This window comes from Scyliorhinus torazame, chromosome 5 (assembly GCF_047496885.1).
Source record: "Scyliorhinus torazame isolate Kashiwa2021f chromosome 5, sScyTor2.1, whole genome shotgun sequence".
In the NCBI taxonomy this organism is placed as follows: Eukaryota; Metazoa; Chordata; class Chondrichthyes; order Carcharhiniformes; family Scyliorhinidae; genus Scyliorhinus; species Scyliorhinus torazame.
Window position 1 is genome coordinate 263070108 of NC_092711.1, and position 24814 is coordinate 263094921.

A 24814-nucleotide genomic window follows, 5' to 3' on the forward strand; every position below is an offset into this window, starting at 1 on the left:
TTTGCAGGTGATGTCTCAAAAGATCCTACAGAAATCCTGTTGCTTCTTTATGAGTTTGAAGCCAGGGCTAAGCTGAATGATCCAGAGATAGAGAATATACTAGAGAAAGTGTTGAAACTTCAGCAGATAGAGCCCAAAACACTGGAAACTTTGGCCTGTAAGCATTACGTTTTCCAGCCCTGATGAGCGTCTTGGATATGTTGCTTGTGGATAATTGTTGATTTGTTAGATAGAGTCATAATTATAATAAAAATAATTGAAGGTAATAAACGTGCAGGGGTACAGGGATCAAGCAGGGTAGTGGGACTGACTGGATTGCTCTGCAGAGAACCGGCACTGCCATGATGGGCCAAATTGCCTTTTGTGCCATATATGACTATTTGACAACTTAATGTGGCTGAATATACTGTAAGCCTCATATCAGTCTCTTGCTTTTTGTCCATCAAGTGGCTACGAGTGTACCAAATCAAATTGTTTCTGTTATTCTTGTCATTGGTCAGACATTTAATGTAAAAGTGTCTGGCACGTTTATCAATTGCCCTACTTATCAAAATACAAGTTTGCCGATAACACACACATTGTGTAAATAGTGAGGAGCAAGGCCTTAGATGACAAGACGATATAGGCTGGAAGAGTGGCATTTGGAATAGAACCACGAAAAGTGTCAGAATGCATTTTGGGAGGACTAACAAAGCAAGGGAATATACAATGGATGGTCAGACTCTTAAGAAGTACAGAGGATCAACGGAACCTTGATGTGCAGGTTCACAGATCTCTGAAGACAGCAGGACAGGTAGATAAGGTGGTTAAGAAGGCCTATAGGATCCTTGCCATATATATATCCTTGCATTGAATATAAGAGTTGGTAAGTTATGCTGGAGCTGTATAAAACGCTGGTTAGGCCCCAACTGGAGTAGTGTATAGTTCTGGTCGCCACACTATTAGAAAGGAAGTGATTGCACTGAGAGGATGCAGAGGAGATTCACCAGGATTTTGCCTGGGCTGGATCGTTTCAGCTATTAAGAGACATTGGATAGGCTGGGGTTATTTTCCCTGGAGCAGAGAAGGCTGAGGCGGTCCAGATTGATGTGTCTAAAATTATGAGGAACATAGGGTGGATAGGAAGGTACTTTTCCCAATAGTGAAGGGATCAATAACCTGGGGGCTTAAATTTACAGTAATGGGCAGGAGATGTGAGGAAAAACGTTTTCACCCAGATGGTGGTTGGAATCGAGAACTCACTGCCTGGAAGAGTGGTAGAAGCGGGAACCCCCACACGGTATTTAGATGAGCCCTTGAAATGCCATTGCATACAAGGATCAAGTGCTGGAAAATGGTATTAGAATAGTTAGGTGCTTGACAATCGGTGTGGACGCGATGGATCAAAGAGCTTCTTTCCCTGCTGTAAAACTCTGTGATAAGACACTATATATGAGCCTTGTTATTTCAATGCTGCCTAAAGTGAACTGCTAACCTGTCAAGATCCTTCTAATCCAATATGAAATAGTTACCCTGTAATTCACCTTCTGTCTCATATGGATCAGTCATTGCAACATAGGAGGAGGCTGTTCTGCCCATCACGTCCACACATGTATAATAATTCTCAACCCTTTGCAGATGGACTCGATGCTATAAACGGCTATATATGGTAATCGTAGGAGATCAAAAACGCCCATTTTAAAAAGATTTTAGTGCAGGAGAATCAAATCGGGAGAGTCAGTGCCACAGTGGTATTGTCACTGAAGTAGTAATCCAGAAACCCAGGGTAATCCTCTGGGGACCTGGGTTTGAATCCCAACACAGCAGATGGTGAAATTTGAATTCAATAAAAATCTGGGGTCTAGTGATGACGGTGAAACCATTGTCGATTGTTTTTAAAACCCATCTGGTTTACTAATGCCCTTTCGGAAAGGAAATCTGCTGCCAACAGATGACTCCAGACCCACAGCAATGTGGTTGACTCTTAAATAATAGTAATCGCTTATTGTCACAAGTAGGCTTCAGTGAAGTTACTGTGAAAAGCCCCTGGTCGCCACATTCCGGCGCCTGTTCAGGGAGGTCGGTACTGGAATTGAACCCAGCTACCTTGTTCTGCATTGCAAGCCAGCTGTTTAGCTCACTATGCTAAACCAGCCCTGAGCAAGCCCCTAGCAAATAGCCTAGCAAACCACTCAGTTTAAGGGCAATTAGGGATGGGCAGCAAATGCTAGCCAAGCCAGCAATACCCATGTCCTATGAACGAATAATAAACTAAACAAAATCAGAGTTATCACAACTTAACAGCTTCCAGTGAATTCCCCATTTCAAAGTATTTCACAATTATTAAGTGATAATGTTGAATTAATGTACCTTTTTAGTTGAGCACCTCGATGCTTGACAAAATTAATTGCTTGATATACACTGATTGTCATGTAGGCAATTATATACTGTAATAGGGAAAGAATTTTCATTTTATAGAACCTTTATATACTGGTTGATTTCGATATTCTCAGATCGCTCATTCATGACCACCTTTTTATTTTAACAATTTACCATATGACCCTCGCACAATATCCTAATTAATTTTAAAAAGAGCTGGATAAATGTCCGATTCAGATCCAAACATCTTGGTATTGAATTACTGAGAAGGGCATTAAAAGAAATAGCACAAACATTATTCTGGAGAAAGAAGACGTTCAGAAGAGAAGCTGGGCTTCTTGAACTGCATGACCATCTTCCAGGATGTCCTATTTGTATATCAATGGCAGAGTCACTGTGGCTGACCCTACTCTGATTTAATGGTCCTGGAATTACACGTGCTGTATTTGGTCCAGGATTGTATCCAATAATGACATCCAGCCCTGATCCAGTTGAAGTGTGCGGGGTCAAAAGAAGAGCATTGGGCCAGAGGTAACTGAAGTGTTGGGTACTCTGAGACACAGATGAACCAACACGGTTGCGAATGGTACAACGCAGTTTTATTTCATTTAACTATTGACATAGTAAACTCTGGTACTCAGCACATGGTGACTGTCTGAATGGCTGGCAATGACGTCTGGGCCCTGAGCCGTCTCCTGATGGACTGCCCAGGAAGTGTTGTGTTCCTTGTTTTGTACTGTGTATGCTCTTGTCTGTGATTGGCTGTCATGTTGTGTGTGCTAATTGGTCCGTTGATCTGTCCATCATTATTTATTTGTGTAGGTGCTGTGATGTTCACTTGAATATCATGACATCACCCCTTTTTTACAAGATTATGTGCCTGCGTGGTTATAAATAGAGATGTGTACTGAGTGCAACGAAATGTGTGTGTAATATTTACAGCATGTACATGGGGCTTAACTATATACAAGGGGCGATGTCGGGTGTGACATAATAACAAGGTTGTCCCATAGCAAAGTACGGGGAAATGTGGAACGATAAAATGAACTCCTGTAACAATAAGAACATAAACATGTTAATACAGTGGTTGCATGAGTTCAACGTGTAAACAGTCTCATAAGTCCAGTCTAGTAGGTGGGTGACGAATTCGGGTTGACCGCCTCAAGGGTAGGTCTGGAACCACCGGCTGAGGTGCGGGCCTGGCCACGGGCGACGACGGAGGTGGCATGATAGCAGGCAGCTCCACAAAGTCGCTATCAGGAACAACAGGAGGACACGGTGTCAGTGTAAGGTCGCGTAGCGAGCGTGGAAGTAGGCGAAGAGCCCGGCGATTGCGCCGACGAACGGATCCATCAGGCATGCGAACCAGGAACGAGCGGGGAGCCACGCGTCGGAGAACTTCGGCAGGTGCTGACCAGCCACCTTCTGGTAGGTGGATGCGGACTTCGTCTCCAGGGGCCAGAGCGGGAAGATCAGTTGCCCGTGTGTCATATGCCCTCTTCTGGCGCCCGCGCTGCAGTTGCATCCTGTGCAGTACCGGAGCATGGTCTATTGTGGGTGCCAGGATGGAAGGCACAGTGGTCCTGAGGGCGCGACCCATCAGCAGCTGGGCTTGTGAGAGACCAGTGGCTAGTGGGGCCGAGCGATAGGCCAGCAGGGCGAGGCAGAAATCCGATCCGGCAGCAGCAGCCTTGCAGAGGAGCCGCTTTACAATGTGAACGCCCTTCTCCGCCTTTCCATTGGACTGGGGGTGCAGAGGGCTAGACGTCACGTGTGTAAAGCCATACGAGGCAGCAAACGATGACCATTCCTGGCTGGCGAAACATGGCCCATTGTCCGACATGACAGTCATCGGAATGCCGTGGCGAGTGAATGTGTCTGCAAGCCCTTATGACAGCAGACAACGTCAAATCGTGCAGGCGTATGACTTCTGGGTAGTTGGAGAAGTAGTCAACGATGATGACATAGTCCCTGCCGAGCGCGCGAAATAGGTCCACACCCACCTTCGCCCAGGGGGACGTCACCAGTTCATGGGGCAGTAGCGTTTCAGGAGGTTGCGCCGGCTGAAACCTTTGGCAGGTGGGACAGTTGAGCACCATGTTGGCAATATCGTCACTGATGCCCGGCCAGTATACCGCCTCTTGGGCCCTCCTTCTACACTTCTTCAACCCCCAGGTGGCCTTCGTGTAGTTGGTCGAGAACCAGCTTGTGCATGCTGTGCGGAATCACAATCCGGTCCAGCTTCAGAAGGACACCATCAATGACGGCCAGGTCGTCTCGGACATTGTAGAACTGCAGGCACTGCCCTTTGAGCCACCCTCCCGTCATATGGCGCATCACACGTAGAAGGGGGTCGGCCGCAGTCTCTCGGCGAATACGGGCCAGACTGGAGTCGTCAGCTGGCAGATTTGCCGATGTGAAGGCCACCTGCGCCTCGACCTGACATACGAACCCCTCCGAATCTGGCGGCATGCTCACTGCTCTGGATAGGGCATCCGCAATGATGAGTTCCTTCCCTGGGGTGTAGACCAGTTGGAAGTCGTACCTCCTGAGTTTCAGTAGGATGCGCTGGAGGCGAGGGGTCATCTCGTTCAGGTCCTTGTTTATGATGCTGACCAGGGGGCGGTGGTCAGTTTCAACAGTGAACCGGGGAAGGCCATACACATAATCATGGAACTTGTCTAAACCGGTTAGCAAGCCCAGGCACTCCTTTTCGATCTGCGCGTAGCGCTGCTCTGTGGGGGTCATGGCTCGCGATGCATAGGCAACTGGGGCCCATGACGCCGTGTCATCCCACTACAGGAGCACTGCCCCAATGCCGGACTGGCTGACATCAGTCGAGATTTTGGTGGCACGTGACGTGTCAAAAAACGCCAATACCGGTGCAGTGGTGAGTTTGAGTTTGAGCTCCTCCCATTCCAGCTGGTGTGTGTGTTGCCACTGGAACTCTGTGGACTTTTTGGCAAGGTGGCGCAGAGCTGTCGTGTGGGAGGCAAGGTTGGGAATGAACTTCCCCAGGAAGTTGACCATGCCAAGGAAGCGTAGCACTGCTTTCTTGTCTGCCGGCTGCGGCATGGCTGTGATGGCGCTCACCTTGTCTGCATCCGGACTGACCCCTGACTGGGAAATATGGTCCCCCAGGAACTTCAGCTCGGTTTGGCCAAAGGAACACTTGGCTCGGTTGAGGCGCAGGCCGTTTTCCCGTATGCGGACAAAAACGCGTTGGAGACGATATATGTGCTCCTGTGGTGTGGTGGAGCAGATGATGACGTCGTCCACGTATACGCGCACCCCTTTGATGCCTTCCATCATCTGCTCCATGATCCTATGAAAGACCTCGGATGCCGAGATGATGCCAAATGGCATCCGGTTGTAGCAGAACCTGCCGAAAGGGGTATTGAAGGTGCACAGCTTTCGGCTGGACGGATCGAGTTGGATCTGCCAAAACCCCTTAGAAGCATCCAGTTTCGTAAATATTTTCACCTGGGCCATTTCGCTCGTGATCTCCTCCTGTTTGGGTATGGGATAATGTTCCCTCATGATATTGTTATTGAGGTCTTTTGGGTCAATACATATCCGGAGCTCGCTGGAGGGCTTCTTGACACACACCATGGAGCTGACCCACGGCGTGGGCTCCGTGACCCTGGATAGGACCCCTTGGTCCTGGAGATCCTGCAGCTGCTGCTTGAGGCGGTCTTTGAGTGGCGCAGGAACTCTGCGAGGTGCGTGAATGACCGGGATGGCGTCTGGTTTGTGGCTAATTCGGTAGGTGTATGCCAGTGTTCCCATGCCCTCGAATGCCTCCTGGTTATGGGCGAGGTGCGATTGGAGCTGTGCGTTGAACTCTGCATCCGGGAAGTCAGACGTGCTGTCTGGAGAGAGAGAGTGCACTCGTTGCACGAGGTTGAGAGTCTTGCATTACTGTGCGCCTAGCAGGGAGTCCTTCGATGAGCCGACTATCTCGAACGAGAGTGTGGCTGTGTGTGTGTTGTGTGTCACCTGGAGCTGGCAGGATCCCACAGCCGGGATAACGTTCCCGTTGTAGTCGACCATCCTGCTCCGGGATGGCCGGATTGGTGGTCTGACCTTCATGGCGTAGAAGGCTGACCATGCTATGAGGTTGGCGGAGGGGCCAGTGTCCAGGCGGAAAGTGATCGGCGATCAGTTGACCGTCAGGGTGGCACACCATTCATCACCCGGATTGATCGTGTTGACTCGGTTCCCATCAGTGACCACAACCCGGAAGGCGTCGCGGTCATCTGTGTCACCGGTCTGGATGTCGTCTGGGCCCGATTCGTAATGGGGAGGCTGAATGGTCCGCAAGTCCCTGCGAGGTTGTCGGAGATGTGGAAGATCGACAGGTTGAGCTGCTCGACAGTAAGCAGCGTAGTGCCCACCTTGCCACAGCGTAGGCATTGTCGGGTTCTTGCGGGACATTGCCCTTTTAAATGTGCAGCTCCACAGTTGCCGCACGTCGTGACGTCATGGCGTTCGTTGCGCCACTGCGCATGCGCAGTTCGGTCTTGCGTCGAGCGCGCCTGCGCATCACGTCCCTCAGTGTTGCCATGGGTTTTGCCGCGCACAAGCGTGGGAGGCCTCGAAAAGTGTGCGAAACGGCCGCCCTCATCCGGGCCGCGGGCCGGGAGGAACTCGATCGCCTGGACCCGTTCGGCCTTGTGGGGCACCTGGCTCGCCGATCCGGTCGCATCGGACCCTCTCCGCGCCGATTCGGTCGCCTGAAATTGGGCATAGCGGCTAGTCGCGTTCTCGTATAGGACACAGGCTTCGATTGCAGAGGCTAAGGTTAGGCCTTTTATTTTTAAAAGCTGCTGGCGTAGGATGCCCGAGGCGACCCCAAACACGATCTGGTCCCGGATCATGGACTCTGAGGTGGTGTCGTAACCGCAGGACTACGCGCGTATGCGGAGATGCATCAGGAATGACTGAAAGAGCTCATCCTTACCTTGCAGGCGCTGCTGGAAGATATACCTCTCAAAGCTCTCGTTGACCTCGACGTTGAAGTGTTGGTCGAGCTTGAGGAGGACCGTCTTGTATTTAGATTTGTCCTCGCCTTCCGTGAACACCAGGGAGTTGTAGACATGGATGGCATGCTGACTTGCGGTGGTGAGGAGGATGGCGATCTTTCTTTTGTCCGAGGCGCTCTCTTTGTCGTTGGCATCCAGAAAGAGTTCAAAACGCTGTTTGAACAACGTCCAATTTACGCCAAAGTTCCCAGCGACTTGCAACGGCGGCGGTGTGTTGACGGTGTCTCTGGCGCAGGATGGCAGATTTGTGGGTAAGTATTAATTCACTTCTGGTACCATGAAGTGTTGGGTACTCTGAGACAGACGAACCAACACGGTTGCGAATGGTACAACGCAGTTTTATTTCATTTAACTATTGACATAATAAACTCTGGTACTCAGCACATGGTGACTGTCTGAGTGGCTGGCGATGACATCTGTGCCCTGAGCCGTCTCCTGATGGACTGCCCAGGAAGTGTCGTGTTCCTTGTTTTGTACTGTGTACGCTCTTGTCTGTGATTGGCTGTCGTATTGTGTGTGCTAATTGGTCCGTTGATCTGTCCATCATTATGTATGTGTGTATGTGCTGTGATGTTCACTTGAATATCATGACAGTAACTGCATCACTAAAGCACATAAGACACCCATCAGCCCTAAGCTTCAGGTAACTTGCCTCAGTGTCAAGTTGAAGTGTGTATTGACACCCTGAGAAATGTAAGAAATTTCTCCAATAAATTTGCACGGGCCTTTGATTCTCTGTAGTGGGAGCCCACCCCCTCCCTTCAGAAGGCTCGTATACGACTTCTTAGTTGGTATACCACCTTCCAATCTTATGCTAAATTTTTGTAAAACTGAGAATACAGGAACTCGCCATCGGGATTCCCTGCTCTTTTGACATACATGCCATTTGAAGGGATGAGTGGAGGTTCTTACTTTATATGAGTCCGGATGGAGTTTTCTCCTGTTCCAGTAGAGAATTTCAACACCAATGCATTTATTATTTTCAAGTTTTGTATTGACAACCGCAGACAGTTTAGCAGTTATCTGATTTTTCCTCCAGTTCTAACAAGTAGTGCTGACTTAGTCATTCAAAATGGTTGCAATTATGGACCTTTTTACATGTTTTCCAATGGCGATGCGTGCTTTCCATGTTTTTTGTTCAGCATCTTTTTTCGGGAACACATTAAGTGGTAAACAACAGATCGCTCTGTATGCTATAGAAAGAGGTCACCAATCCAATATTGCTGCAGTTACTAGATATCTAGCCAACAAAATAAATAGTTTTTTTACGAAATAAAGTTTTTGTCTATCAGTACATGGATATGTACCGACTTGTCACTGTATACAGACTTTTTGTTCTCTTGTAAATTTAAGCTTTAGCCATGGAATCACCGGCTCACTTCCCATCAGTCTGTAAAAAAGCCTTGAAGATCGCCTTATCTCTTAAAAAGAAACAACCCAATAAGGATGTCATACGATGCAGGTCAGTAGCCAAGCCAAGGTATGTACAGCCTGTTATTCCATGTAATCTTTCCCCATTGTTGGAATTATTGGGCATTGCCTCCATTTCATTAGCTTATGTTTCACACAGCAATCACCAAGGGCAGGATTCTCCACCTCGCGCCGCTAGAAGCACGAATCGCGATCGGGCGGAGAATCGCGCATAATTGAACAATCGAGGTTTGAGCCGATTCCCCGCCGTGGTTGCTTGCTGCCAGCAAAATTGAAGATAGTGCGCCACGCGAGCGGGCCCATGCAAAACCGACATTTGCATGGATTTTGTTTTATAAATTTAGAGTACCCAATTAATTTTTTTCAATTAAGGGGCAATTTAGCATGGCCAATCACCTACCCTGCACATCTTTGGGTTGTGGGGGCGAAACCCATGCAAACACGGGGAGAATGCGCAAATTCCAAACAGACAGTGATCCAGAGCCGGGATCGACCCTGGGACCTCGTCGCCATGAGGCAGCAGTGCTAACCACTGTGCCACCGTGCTGCCTTTTGCATGGATTTTAATAACATTAGCAGGTTGGGCACAGTATGGTCCACCCTTCTGTGATGCTCCGTCCCTCAGGCGATGTCACATGGGTGTGAATTGGTGCAAGTTTACAAACAGAACCTGGACACCATGGCTGCTGAGGGGGAGCGAGAGGGAAAGGAAACCTTTAAAAACTCTTCAATATTGTCAGACTTGTGGTGGGGGGGGGGGGGGGGGGGGGAGTGGGTGCTGCCTGGGCCATGGCACCCTCTCTAGCACACTGTCCCTCTCCAGGCAGAGGGGCAATCAGATAGCCCAATCCTTTCCACCAGCTGTTTCCAAGCCCTGCCTCTCCACCGCACCCCTGCTCCCATCCATCCTGCCCCCGGTCAAGTTCACAACTTGTGTGTCGCACCCAGGACCCACATCACACTGCAGCTAAGCTCCTAACAGACACACATTTCCTTCTCTCACCCCCATTTGTAGGGACTGCCCATACACAAGTCCCTAAGCATGAAGGTGAAAGTGATTGGTGGCACACAGTCACCTTCTCAACCGCACAACCAGGTGCCACATTGCTGGTGGGATATGGCCCACCTAGTGAGGAAGCCAACAATAGACGCCACTAGAGGAAACAGGACAGGAGCTACAGAGTCTGTCGCTGACACAGATTACGGCAACCACTGTTACCACTGTTTGCCATGCTTGCTATCTACCTGGTTGCTGCTGCTGTTGCAAATGCTCAGAAGCTGGATGCACAAGAGCCTGCTCAGGGAGGACCCTACACAATAGGAGCCTGACCCAGAAGAGCAGGATCCAGCCAGTGTGGCTCAAGTGCTGTCCGAGGAGGAGGTTTGAAGGAGGTGCTGCATCAGGGCACGTCTATACCGTCAGCGGCTGCCCTTTGAGCTGCTGTCGGACCGCCCGAACTGCTGACGACTTCTGCTAACCACTGAGATCTTGCTCCACCTGTGCCAGATGGTGACGCACCTGGCACTGTGGGGTTTGGAGGAGGTCATCCATTCCCAATGGCCGTCAAGGTGACGGTCACCCTGAACATTTATGCCTTTGGGTCTTTTCATTGGTTAAACGGGGACCTGTTGTTGGATCTTGCAAACGTCTGCACACAGGTGCATCCGAGCTGTGATGGATGTCCTATGTGCCCAGGCAGCGGACTATACAACCTTCATTCTGGACCAAGCCCACCAGATTGCCCAGGCAGCAGGATTTGCCGGCATCACTGGCGTGCCCCAAGTCCAGGAGATGATCAATGGCACACATGTCCTCCTACGAGCACTAGCTCACCAGGGAGTGCCCTTTATCAATAAAAAGGGTTTCCACTCCCTGAAAGCACAGTTGATGTGCAGCCACCAGCTGCACACCATGAACATCTGTGCCTAATATCCAGGCCTGACGCTTACATCCTGGTACACTAAGGTTCCTGACACCTTCGAGGCGCTCCCTCAGGTGGTCATGGCTGATGATGCTTGTCCAGTCCATTATAACGATGCCCATGCAGCAACCAGGAGCGTCATTGAGCGGTGCATCGGCTTACTGAAGATGCGCTTCCGGTGACAGGCCTATTGCGATGAGGCTCTCCCATATAGCCACAGGAGAATCTTGCAAATGGTGCTGGCCTGTTGCATCCTTCATAACATCGCGCAGCAGAGGGATGACATTCTGGAGGAGGAGAAAAAACGGCAGCAGAAGAGGAGCGTGCCAAGGAAGAACTGGGCTGCCAGGGCAGGCTGCCCAACATGTGCTCCTGGGTTGCCACAAAAGGGACAAACTTATCACCTCTCGATTTGCCAACTAAGAGGCATGGCCATCCCACCTCTCCATTTCAACCCACCACTTCCAAATGGAACCCCCTTTCCCACAGCAGATCACACTTCCCTATTCCTCCTCCCTTCATTCCACCTTCCCTGTCCCTCCTCCCCTCACTCCACCTTCTTTGTCCCACAGCCCTTCACTCTATCCCAATACCTCAATTCTCTTTCTTCCCCCCCCTCCCCGAGGGCCCGACCAGCACAGCCCTAGGTTGGCGGTATCAGTGGTTCTTGTCCACGCGACAGAGGATGATGGCAACCCATTGTGAAGTTCTGGTGCTCATCATAGTTTGACAAAGTCTGACTCCTGCCTTTAGGATCATCTTCCACTGTCCGCCTGGTTCATACCTGAATGCGTGCTGGCCAATCAATCTCACGGGCCCATATATCCTTTGAGGAGGGGAGGGGGTGGCGGGTTCTGGAGATGGTGAGCAGTTAGGGCTCACTCACTGGGTAAGCTGTCCTACCTGGCAGCCTCACACTTCTGGCGCAGTACCCTGCCACCTCTCGCTGAGGGTGACCCAGGTGGGATGTTCAAGTGTCACGGGGTGTAACCCCAGACAATACATCAGATGTGGAGGTGGTCTGCTGTGTGTCTCGCCCTCTGACCTGAGATGCCTTTGATATTCATCCTTTGGAGGGCCTGGACCTGGATGGACCTGACCGAGGTTCAGGTGTCACAGGTGATGACATGTTACCCTGTTCTGTCCACTGCCCATCATATATACATTTTAAATATTTTTATTGAAACGTTTTCCATTTATAACAAACATAACATCAACTAAGTATCAACACAGAAAGCAGCTGTTACATAATGCAATATAATAAAAACACAACCAACCACATAAATCCCACCCAAGTGAGAAACACCCCCACTCCAACAATAAGAACTACTTCCCCGCCCTCAACAGCTGATGGTAACTAATTATTTAAAGTAGGAAATAAATGGCTGCCACCTCAGGTAGATCCCCTCAACCAACAGTGTACTTGACCTTCTCCAGATATAAAAATTCCATGAGGTCACCCAATGAGACCGAGACACCGGGCAAAGTAGGAGATCTCCAACCCAGCAGAACTCGCGTCCGGGCTATTAACGAGGCAATGGCAAGAACATCCGTCTTCACCCCCATCTGCAACTCCAGCGAGTCCGATATCCTGAAAATGGCCAACAAAGGACAAGGCTCCATTTCAATGTTAAGAATCGCTGACATGGTGCTAAAGAAGCAGACCCAAACGCTTACCAACTTCGGGCACTAGCCATCTGGGATGGCCACTTCCCGATTACAAAATGGACACTTTGCAAAGATTGCAGGGAAAATGGACAATGCTGAGAAAATAAGCAGGTTCAGAGCTTGTCTGTATATTGGAGCCGCAGCTCCCAGACAAGACCAAAATTGTAGGCCCATTAGCATACTAATGGCCCATCTCCGGGAACAAAAGAGTAACATTTGAGTAACCGATACTAAGGCAGACACCCCGACGACTGAGGAGACCGAAACAAAGCAGGCCAACAGCCACCTAGAACACGCCCAGCCATCAGCGCACCCACCCCTTTATTGGATGAAATCAATAGGAATGATCGAGAGACGGCCCAATTGATTGGGGCCAAGTTCAAGGCCCGCCCAAAAGTGCGCGAAGCCCCTTTGGGTATAAGAAGGAGCCCCCAAGAGAGAATTGTTCTCTTGGACCCGGCTCTCACCGAGGAGAGACCTGTCCACCAGCTGCACCAGAAGCAAGTAAGTCCAAGGTCAACGCACGCTACCAGACAGACAGCCTAAGCTGTTCCCCTGTACCAGTTCGACCCAGCAGCCTCAGAACCGAACAACGGCCATTGTTCCTCTGACTGAGTGGGCGCCCGAAGCTGTATAGGCTTTAACAGTAGTGATAGTTTAGACTGTAGAGTTTCGTGCATGAGTATATTTAACTGTGTGTAAATATATAAGCATTGACTTTGAACTAACTAACTGGTGTATCAAGTCTTTGATCAGTATTCGGTTTTAAACCTTGTGGCGGTATCGAAAGACACCTGGCGACTACAGAGCAAACGTAATTAGAATTAAGGAAGGCGACCATATTGACCGCCATATTCAGAGCCAACCAAAGTGAGCAACAGCACGACCAAAATGTGGGCATCATTAGCTGGTCCCAGAGAACACCGCTCACACCTGTCCTCCACTCCCAGAAAGAAACATTAATTCAAGCCTTCATTAGGTGAGTCCTATGTACCACCTTGAGCTGAATTAGGCTGAGTCGTGCACAGGAGGACGTGGCATTTACACTGTGAAGGGCCTCAGACCACACATCCTCATCTAAAGTAAGTGCTAGTTTTCTCCCATGTTGCTCGCACCTCATCCAGCTGGGGCTACCTCCGTTAACAGGATTTGCCCATAAATAACTGGAATTCAGACCCTGCCAGTGATAGAATCCTTATTTTCAACAAGGATGGTTATGGAGCCAAGGAAAATGTAGGAAAAGTATTTCGGACAAAATCATGAATTTGGAGGTAATGAAACATGTCCGCCCCTGAAAGTCGAAACTTGGTCAATAGCTCCTCCAAACTAGCAAACTGCCCCTCCACAAACAAATCCCCCAAACTCTCAAGGCCCATTCCCTTCCACACCCTGAATCTTGCCTCTAGACTCGGCGGAACAAATAGGTGGTTGCCATAAATAGAGGCCAGCAATGACATAGTGCCTAATTTATAATGCTGCCTAAATTGCTTCCGTATCCTTAGGGTGGACACCACCCCCGGGTTCGACGAATACTTCACCGGAGAGAAGAGAAGCGAGACCGGTGCCAAAGCCCTTAAACTAGAACCCCTATAAGAGCTCAGCTCCATCTGTCCCCATGTGGAGCGTGGCTTCCCAATCCATTCCAGCAGTTTCTTGATGTTGGCCGCCTAATATTAAAAGCAGGTTGGGTAACGCTAGACCCCCGCTACTGCCGGTCTCTCTGAAGAAATGCCCTCGGATTTTTGGGAACTTCCCCTCCCAAATGAACGGGGCCACTAACTTATTAATCCGAGCAAAAAAAATTTAGAGTAAAAAAGGGAGGCACTGAAAAATAAAGAAAAGTCTTGGGGGTATATTCATTTTTATAGTTTGGATCCTGCCCGCCAAGGACAGAAGGAGGTTATCTCACTTCTGCAAGTTGGACCTCACCCTGATCACCAGAGTCTTTTCCAACCTCATCCCAATGGAGTCTAGGGCCTCCTCAATCGATCTTTTTCAGGTTCCCCAACATCATTTTCCACTTTATCAAAGTGGACGTCAAATCTTTTGCCAGCATACTTGAGAGAATAGACGCTGTTATCAGGGAGGCTGACATTTCCGACACAGCCTCTGCCATTTTCTCCACAGAGGAGCTGCGCAATGCCTCCGAATCGGTCGGCGAATTACCTTTTGCAAGCGCTTACCTTCCAGCAGAGGGCAGTAGAGCGGAGCTGCTGTTTGGCTGTTGCGGGGGATATTTGTATACGTGCATTGTGGTCACCGTAACTTGAAGGTGTACCTGTGCAAGAAACCCTAGCTGTTCAAGTGAAGGCAAGCATCCAGCAGAGGGCAGTAGAGCGGAGCTGCTGATTGGCTGTTGCGGGAAATATTTGCATACATGCATAGTGGTCATCGGAACTTGAAGGTGCTTTGTGGAGGAGCTGTTGTCAAGTGACACTTAAACCCGAAACACTTCTTCAGTGTTTCCCTCCCTACCCCGTCCTCTACCAAAAAAAAAAACGCTGTAAGGATCCCAGCCGAGAGGAAGGCTCGAGGGCAGGTAGAAGTAGAAAGAAGTTGAACCGTGATGTCACAGCCTGCAGGTAAGTGATTGACTGATGACTGGCAAGTAGTTTTTCTTTTCCCTGAGGTGTTATCGTGCAGGGCGCAGTGGTTGCTGAGTGAGTGCTTGCTGAGAAGGGGAGTACATTTTAAAAAAACTTACTGTAGGGAGTTTCCAGCTGAATCCCGTCGGAGTGAGGACAGAGTGACTGTTGGGTAAGTAGTAAAGATTTAAATTGTTTGCGCAGGCCCATAACAGCTGATTGCTGCTTTCATGTGGGGCGCAGTGGTTGCTGGTTAAGTGTTTTATTTTTACCTGTATTTAGGTTGGGCAGTTTCTAAACCCTAGATACTACACTTGTAGTGTCCCCCAGCCTTCCACCTCCTTTAACCTAAGGGGTAGAGTGAATAACAGGTAAGCTCTTTCTTTCTTTTTCTTTTTTATCTAGAGGGGATGGCAGGGAAGGTAGTGCAATGTTCCTCCTGCAGAATGTTTGAGGTGAGGGACGCCGTCAGTGTCCCTGCTGATTTCATCTGTGGGAAGTGCACCCATCTCCAGCTCCTCCGAAACCGCGTTAGGGAACTGGAGCTGGAGCTGGATGAACTTAGGATCATTCGGGAGGCAGAGGTGGTTATAGATAGAAGCTTCAGGGATGTAGTTACTCCAAATACTAAAGATAGATGGGTGACGGTGAGAGGGGCTGGGAGGAAGCAGTCAGTACAGAGATCCCCTGTGGTCGTTCCCCTTAGTAACAAGTATACCGCTTTGGGTACTGTTGGGAGGGTGGGGGGGGAACTTACCAGGAGTAAGCCATGGGGTACAGGTCTCTGGCACAGAATCTGTCCCTGTTGCTCAGAAGGGAAAGGGGGAGAGGAGTAGAGCATTAGTCATTGGAGACTCCATAGTTAGGGGGATAGATAGGAGATTCTGTGGGAACGAGAGAGACTCACAGTTGGTGTGTTGCCTCCCAGGTGTCAGGGTCTGTGATGTCTCGGATCGTGTTTTCGGGATCCTTAAGGGGGAGGGTGTGCAGCCCCAAGTCGTGGTCCACATAGGTACCAACGACATAGGTAGGAAAAGGGATAGGGATGTAAGGCAGGAATTCAGGGAGCTAGGGTGGAAACGTAGATCTAGGACAAGCAGAGTTATTATCTCTGGGTTATTACCCGTGCCACGTGATAGCGAGACGAGGAATAGGGAGAGAGAGGAGTTGAACACGTGGCTACAGGGATGGTGCAGGAGGGAGGGTTTCAGATTTCTGGATAATTGGGGCTCATTCTGCGGTCGGTGGGACCTCTACAAACAGGATGGTCTACACCAGAGCGGTACCAATATCCTGGGGGGGAAATTTGCTAATGCTCTTCGGGAGGGTTTAAACTAGTTCAGCAGGGGATTGGGAACCTGAATTGTAGCTCCAGTATACAGGAGGTTGAGAGTAGTGAGGTCATGATTAAGGTTTCAAAGTTGCAGGAGTGTACCGGAAGGCAGGAAGGTGGTTTAAAGTGTGTCTTCTTCAATGTCAGGAGAATCCGGAATAAGGTGGGTGAACTTGCGGCATGGGTTGGTACCTGGGACTTCGATGTTGTGGTCATTTCGGAGACATGGATAGAGCAGGGACAGGAATGGTTGTTGCAGGTGCTGACGTTTAGATATTTCAGTAAGCTCAGGGAAGGTGGTAAAAGAGGGGGAGGGGTGGCATTGTTAGTCAAGGACAGTATTGTTTGAGCATGTCCATAGCTGAGGGGGTTCTGGCAGGGGTTCGCGGACAAAATGTCCGACGTGCTGAAGGTGAAGGTGGCCCCGAGTCCAGAAGTGGCAATATTCGGAGTATCACCATACCCGGGAGTCCAGGGGCGGCGAGAGAGGCGAACGTGTTGGCCTTTGCCTCCCTGGTAGCCCGGAGATGGATCTTGTTGGAATGGAGGGACTCGGGGCCACCGAAACCAGGGATGTGGGTGAGTGACCTGGCAGAGTTCTTTCGGCTGGAAAAAGTTAAGGTCGCCTAAAGAGGAGCAGTGGATGGGTTTGCGCGGAGGTGGAAGCCGTTTATCGAATTCTTCAAGGATAGTTAAGATGTCAGCAGTAGGGAGGGGGGTGGGAGAGAATAAAGGGTTTAAAATGAGGGAGGCAGGTTGGGCGGAAGGGAATGGCAGAAAGGGTGGGGTGGTTGACCGTTATTTATTTGTTTGTCATGAGGTAGCCTGTTTGTTCTCATTCTGGTTTTGGTTGTATTCAATGTATGTACAAAATGCCTTAATAAAATTTTTTTAAAAAAATAATGTTTGTGTAAAAGGTGTTTAATATGTTGTACAATACCCCATTACCTATGGTCTCTCTCTCCCCCCCTCCCCCTCCCCCTCCCACCTAGCCATCCCTTCCCCGGTGCCCTCAGTGTCCTCCATGTGCTTGGCCCTCCTAGCTCTACCACTACGTCGAGGTGTTTCCCCAGGATGAACATATGAGGTGGAAGCAGCCAGCTGCATACCTCGTCCCATGGCCTTCGATGCCCCTGGCGGGCGTCCTCTGGGGCTGGATGACCACGAAACGCGGAGATGCAGCCTTACTAGTGGGGTGAAACTCGGGGAGTTGGTGACCACTCCATGGGACAGCTCCGGTTCGGCACTCAGCGCCCCCTCCACCTGGTGGGTGCCCATAGGGCCCTGGGGTTCACCTTGGGATGGAGGGGCAGCTGCTTCAAATGCTGGCTGCTCCTGCATCATCTGTCTCTGCCAGCCCTGGTGGTTTCCCATGGTCGGCACCATTGTGTCGATGCCTTGAGTGATGCTCCTCCGTGACTGGGACATGCACTGCAGCGCCTCAGCCATGCCCACCTGCGACTGGGACAGGCTCTGCAGCGCCTCAGCTATGTCCATGTGAGAGTGGGACATGTCCCGCAGAACCTCACCAAGGTCAGCCTGGTACTGGGTCACATTCCCCCAGTGAGTCGGACATTCTGCTGAGACCCTCAGCCACGGCCATCACTGACTGCGTGACGCCGTGGACACCTTCACTCATGGTGCCAATGTCATGCACCAGGCTCTCCACTGCGGTCGCAGTGACCTCGGTGCCCCTAGTCTCAGGGACTCCTCCAATCAGATGGATCTGTTGAAGTGACACTGACATTTCCCTCTGAATGTTCTGGCCGCTCCCTATCATCATCTTCAGCTCTGAGTACCTCTGTACCACAGGCTCAGCATCAGGCTGGGATCTACCTGGCTCATCATGCCTCACGATATCTAACAGGATCTCGTCGTAATCTGAATCCCGTCCATTATGGGCGGGATCATTATTTAGCAAATCTGCATTTTAAAGTGAGACTAATATGCGCTCGCCTGATCTACCAAGGCCTGGAGATCTAACCCCTTTGCCTTGGAGACCTCCGGCGAGCACCATTCAGTGCATGTCCCCACAAATGGTGACCAGATGGAACAGCACTTGGGGAGGTCTCCCAGGAGATCCAAGATCCAGGTGGTTGCCCAGTGGGCAGGATGGCCAACAGTACTAATGCCTCCTGGGCACCTTGGCACTGCCAGCCTGGCACGCCACCTGGGTGCCAGCCTGGCACTGCCATGGTGCCCAGGTGACAGTGACAGGGGCATTTAACGATCGGGACACCGTTTAAACATGGTGTTCGGATCTCCTCCTCCACTGAGGAGTCTGAATCCGCCAAGCAAAGCTCCTCAGTGCAGAAAACGGGACTAAGTGTGGCCCCGGCAGGGCATTCCCCGCTGAGGCCTGTGATTGCAACAAAGTCTTGTCAGATAGCGTGGTGTTTCTCACCGCTGCAAGCGCCAGAAACACCTAGCTAAACACGCTCCACACAGGATTCTGTTGCAATTCATTTAAGATTGGGCCCGTTATAATGGCTGCAGAGTAGGGAAAACAGCCAATGGTCATCATTCTCATCAGTACCAATGGCATAGGTAGAAAGAGGGTTGCGGTCCGGCTGTCAGAATTTAGGGAACTAGGTAAGAAATTGGCAAGCAAGACCTCAAAAGTAGCAATCACCAAGTTAGTTGCAGTACCACACAAGTGAGGGTAGAGGAAATGAATGTGCAGCCGGAATGATGATGCAGCTGGAGAGATGATGCAGAAGGAAAGGCTTTAGATTTTTTGGACATGGGAATTAATTCTGGGGGAGATGGGATCTATCTAGAGTGGATGGGTTACACCTAAATAGAGCTGGGACCAATTTGTGGAGTGATTTGGTAGTGTTATTGAGGAGGGTTTAAACTGACTTGGCAGGGGTGTGACAACCTGGAGGCAATACACTGATGCGCAGAATACTGGGAGAGCCAAATAGCACCATAGTAGGATAAAGTAAGGTAGGTTCAGATTAAGGGAGAAAGTATAAAAGTCAATATTAGGGTTACGGTGCTTGTGTGTTTTCTTTCAATTCATTCATGGGATACATGCATTGCCGGCTACGCCAGCAATTATTACCCATTGACCTTGAGAAGATGGTGTCGTGGCGATGATCCGTAAGTGGGTAACAGAGGGAGAGGGGGCGGCATGGAAGAGGCTGGAGATGGCGTCCTGCAAACGAACGAGCCTGAGGGCGCTGGTGACGGCACCGCTGCCGCTCTCGCCGACAAGGTCCACCACGAGTCCGGTGATGGCGACAACGCTAAAGATCTGGGGGCAGTGGAGACGACATAGGGGTGAGATGGGAGCCTCGGTGTGGTCCCCGATCCGGGAGAACCATCGGTTCGTCCCAGGACGGATGGACGGGGGGGTTTCGGAGCTGGCATCGGGCAGGGATCAGAAGGATGGGGGACCTGTTTATAGATGGGACGTTTGCGAGCCTAGGGGCGCTGGAGGAGAAGTTTGGGTTACCCCCGGGAAATGCATTCAGGTATATGCAAGTGAGGGCGTTTGTGAGGCGGCAGGTGAGGGAATTCCCGTTGCTCCCGGCACACAGGATTCAGGACCGGGTGATTTCGGGTGTATGGGTCAGAGAAGGCAAGGTTTCGGCGATATATCAGGAGATGAAGGAAGAGGAGGAGGCTTCGGTAGAGGAGCTGAAGGGCAAGTGGGAGGAGGAGTTGGGGGAGGAGATCGAAGAGGGTCTGTGGGCTGATGCTCTGAGTAGGGTTAATTCCTCTTCCTCATGTGCCAGGCTCAGCCTGACACAGTTTAAGGTTATTCACAGAGCGCATATGACAGGGGCGAGGCTGAGTAGGTTCTTTGGGATGGAGGACAGATGCGGGAGGTGCTCGTGAAGCCCGGCGAATAATGCCCACATGTTCTGGTCGTGCCCGGCACTGGATGGGTTCTGGAGGGGTTTCGCGAAGACTATGTCCAAGGTGGCGAAAGCCCAGGTCAAGCCAAGTTGGGGGCTGGCATTATTTGGGGTGGCGGACGAGTCGGGAGTGCAGGAGGCGAAAGAGGTCGGCATTCTGGCCTTTGCGTCCCAGGTAGCCCGGCGGAGGATCTTGCTCGTGTGGAAGGACGTGAAGCCCCCCAGTGTGGAAGCCTGAATAAATGACATGGCAGGGTTCATTAAGCTGGAGAGGATACAGTTTAACCAATCAGGCTGCATCACAGCCTGGTATGGCAACTGCTCGGCCCAGGACCGCAAGAAACTTCAGAGAGTCGTGAACACCGCCCAGTCCATCACACGAACCTGCCTCCCATCCATTGACTCCATCTACACCTCCCGCTGCATGGGGAAAGCGGGCAGTATAATCAAAGATCCCTCCCACCCGGCTTACTCACTCTTCCAACTTCTTCCATCGGGCAGGAGATACAGAAGTCTGAGAACACACATGAACAGACTCAAAAACAGCTTCTTCCTCACTGTCACCAGACTCCTACATGACCCTCTTATGGACTGACTTCATTAACACTACACCCTGTATGCTTCATCCGATGCCAGTGCTTATGTAGTCACATTGTATATGTTGTGTTGCCCTATTATGTATTTTCGTTTATTCCCTTTTCTTCTCATGTACTTAATGATCTGTTGAGCTGCTCGCAGAAAAATACTTTTCACTGTACCTCGGTACACGTGACAATAAACAAATCCAATCCAATAAAGTTTGCCTTGAGAAGGTCTGCGCAGGGGTTCTTCAGGTGGTGGCAACCGTTCCTAGACTATCTCGCGGAGCGTTAGAATGAGGTCGGTCAGCAGCAGCAGCAGCCTGGGGGGGAGGGGAGGGGAGGGGGGTCTCTTTCTGGGGGGGGGTTAGTTGGGCGGGCAGGGGAGTTCTTTTTTCCCTCGGGGTACTTGTTAAAAGCGTATGGGAGGGTTATTATGTGCGGGAGAAACCCATTGTATAAGCTCTGTAGTATGTTTGATTATTATGTTTTGTTCTGTTCTTTTCTCTTTCTCTTTTCTGTTACGGGGGGGGGGGGTTAATTGGTTGAAAATTTTTGTTGGAAAAACTTTGAATAAACATTTTTTTTAAAAAGAGAAGGTGGTGTCGAGCTAACTTCTTGAACCACTGCAGTACCTGTGGTGTAGGTCACCCACAGTGCTGTTTGGGTGGAAGTTTCAAGATTTTAAATCAGCGACAGTGAAGGAATGGCGATATATTACTAGTCAGGATAGTGAGTGGCTTGGAAGGGAACCTCCAGGTGGTGCTGTTCCCGTATGTCCTCAGCCTTGTCCTTCTAGATGGCAGTGGTCATGGGTGTGGAAGATGTCATCTAAGGAGCTTTGGTGAAGATGTAGATGGTACACACTGCTTCCACTGTGTGTCAGAAGTGAAGGGATTGAATGTTTGTGGATGGGGCGCCAATGATGTGTGCTGCATTGTCCTGGATGGTGTCAAGCTTTTGAGTGTTGAAGCTGCACTCATCCAGGCAAGTAACGAGTATTCCATCAAGTCCTTTTTTAAAAAATATTTTTATTGGCATTTTCCAGTTTTTACAGAGTAATAGCTCGAGCTATGGTGCACCTGGTATTTACATATAAAGTTGTTTCTTATTTACAGAGATTTTTACATGTGTTCCCTCCGTCTGCCCTGTTTCCCTTCCCCCCCGTTGGTAGTCTAGATTTCCCCCCTAATACTGACTTCTGACCTAGGTGTCACATACTGTGCTCTGCTCATTTCTGTTGCGGTTTTTAGTTGTTGTCCTTGCAGGATCGGGAGGGGGGGGGGCTTCATGGCCCCTCCCTTTCTCCCCTTGTTTCGTTCTGTGCCTCCCTTCGGTTCCCTCTTCTCTCCCCCCCGCCCCCCGCCCCGCCACACTCCTTTCCATTGTGTGAGCTCTCATTTGTTTTCCTCCATCCCTCCTAGTTACTATTGGCCTCGAACAGGTTTTGGAACAGGCAGATGAATGGCCCCCACGCTTTGTGGAAGCCCTCGCCCAACCCTCGGATGGTGTACTTAATCTTCTCCAGGTGGAGAAATTCCGCCAGGTCTGCCAGCCAGTCTGCAGCTGCGAGTGGTGCTGCTGTTTGCTAGCCAAACAGGATTCTCCAGTGTGCGATTAAGAAAGCAAAAGCCAGGGTTTCAGCCCTCTTTCCCATATGTAGTTCTGGCAGGTCTAATGCCCCAAAGACTGCAACTTTTGGCATGGCTCCACCCTCACCCCCACAACCTTGGACATCGCTTCGAAGAAGGCTCTCCTGAACCCGACAAGTCTGTTCGCATTTATCCACCACCTCTGGGAAGAACCTGTTCATTCGGGTTCTAGTTGGGTGAGCTCTGTGCACCACTTTAAACTGTATGAGGCTTAGCCGAGCACAGGATGAGGTTGAGATGGCCCTACTCAGTGCTTCGCTTCAGAGTCCCCAACCAACTTCCATCCCCAGTTCGTCTTCCCATTTTCGTCTGGCTCTGTCCAGTGGTATTCTTGCCCTATCCAGTAACCATTCCTAAATGTTCCCACAGTTCCCCCCCCCCCCCACCTTGCCTCCTTACTGTCTGTGTTTATTAGTTCCTCCAGTAGTGTGTCTCCGGGGCCCTGAGGTATTTTGCCATCTCCTTGCGGAGAAAGTATTTAATTTGAAAGTGCCTGAGTTCCTGTTCTGTTGGTAGTTCCAGGTCTTCCGTCAGTTCGCCCAAGGCCGCAGGTCTGTCCCCTATGTATAAGTCCCTCACTGCTAGTGTCCCCCCCTGTCCTGTGTCAATTTTTCAAAGGTGGCATCGAGCATGGCTGGTGGGACTTTGTGGTTGCCGCAGATGGAGGGCATCTCGGTTAGGCCAAAGTGTTACCTCATTTGGTTCCGATGTCTTCAATGTGGCTACCACCACTGGGCAGGATATGTATTTCGTTTGGGGGGGGGGGGGGGGGGGGGGGGGGGGGAGAGTGCTGCTGTGGCGAGGGCCCGAGGTTTGTTCCCTTGCAGGAGGACTCCTCCAGCCTCACCCATTCTGTGTTGGGTTGTCGTATCCATCCCCTCATCCTCTCGGCTGTGGCTGCCCAGTAGCCCATTTTTTCCTCCTTTGCAGTGTCGACTTGGGGATCTTGGGTTCTTCCTTTCTCTCTCTCCCCACCCCCCCCCACCCCACACACACACACACACACATGCGCGGAAGAGAAACCTGAGCAGCACATTATCTTGATCATCTGCACCCTCTCCGGCAGGGAAAGTGGGAGTGCATCCCATCTCTGTAGGTCCTTTTTAACTTCCTCTGCCAGGCTGGTCAGATTCCACTTGTGGGTGCGTGTCCAGTTATGGGCTATCTGGATCCGCAGGTCATGGAATTTACTTTGGGCTAGTTTGAATGGTAATCCCTCCAGCTCTGTCCCTCCCCCATTCGGGTTCACCGGGAATGCTGCACTCTTGCCCAGGTTGAGTTTGTAGCCCGAGAAGGCTCCAAACTCTTCCAGGATCTGCAGGAGTGCTTTCAGGCTGTGGGTCCCTGCCTCCTCTTTGGATGCCCTTCCAGCTTTTCGCATCTCGCAGAGCGATTGGCAGGGATTCAATTGCGAGGGCAAACCAGTGCCTATGTGCAGCTGGAAATATTCTGAGCTGTTGATGTTGGTCCAAACGCTTGCCTTGGGGGCATTGTGCAAGACATTCACCCACGAGGTGAACCCCGTTCCAAGCCCAAACCACTCAAGTACCTCAAAGAGGTACTTCCATTCGACTCTGTTGAAGGCCTTTTCTGCATCCAGAGAGACGATCACCTCTGGTATCCTCTGCCTGGATGGGGTTATTATTACGTTCAGCAGTCGCTTGATGTTCGCAGTTAGCTGTCTACCCTTAACAAAGCCCGCCTGGTCCTCAGCGACCACCTCTGGTACACAGTTCTTGGCATGGACTTTTGCGAGTATATTCACGTCCATGTTGAGCAGCGAAATCGGTCTGAATGATCCTGCATTCCGTTGGGTCTTTGTCTTTTTTGGGTATCAGTGATATTGTGGCCTGTGTTAGCGTTGGAGGCAGGGTGCAACTCGCTAACGAGTCTGCGAACATATCGTGTAGGTGTGGAGCCAGGGCTGGTGCAAATGTTTTTGTGGGGTCCTGGTGCCTTCCCCACCTGCAAGGAGCTGATGCTCTTCATAAACTCTCCCATTCCTATTGGTTCTTCCAGTTCCCCCCGGCCTATCGTCCCCCACAACTGCCATGTCCAGTCCATTGAGGAACCATTTCATCTCTGCGTTCCCGTCGGGCTCGGTTGACCCACTGGGCCTTGCATGCCCAGACAAACCCCAAAATCAACTGTCATCTTCACCGATTGCACCCGTCCCGCCAGCGCGAGCACATTCCACCTCCTGAAACCCCCTTGAAATGAAATGAAATGAAAATTGCTTATTGTCACGAGTAGGCTTCATTGAAGTTACTGTGAAAAGCCCCTAGTCGCCACATTCCGGCGCCTGTTCGGGGAGGCTGGTATCCCTTTCATCTGTTCCAACAACCGCGCCAGATTCAACTCGTGCAACTGCTCCCA

The 24814-nt window shown here is 50.6% G+C and overlaps 1 protein-coding gene across 1 annotated transcript in view; it reads left to right on the forward strand.

The window, feature by feature from the left end:
- Positions 1 to 24814, forward strand: part of tex11 (testis expressed 11) — a 447334-nt gene that overhangs the window by 411795 nt on the left and 10725 nt on the right. Inside the window, exons 28-29 of the mRNA XM_072501531.1 lie at positions 8 to 157; positions 8757 to 8865. Of these exons, the coding sequence (XP_072357632.1) occupies positions 8 to 157; positions 8757 to 8865 (259 nt within the window). The remainder of the gene's footprint in view (positions 1 to 7; positions 158 to 8756; positions 8866 to 24814) is intronic.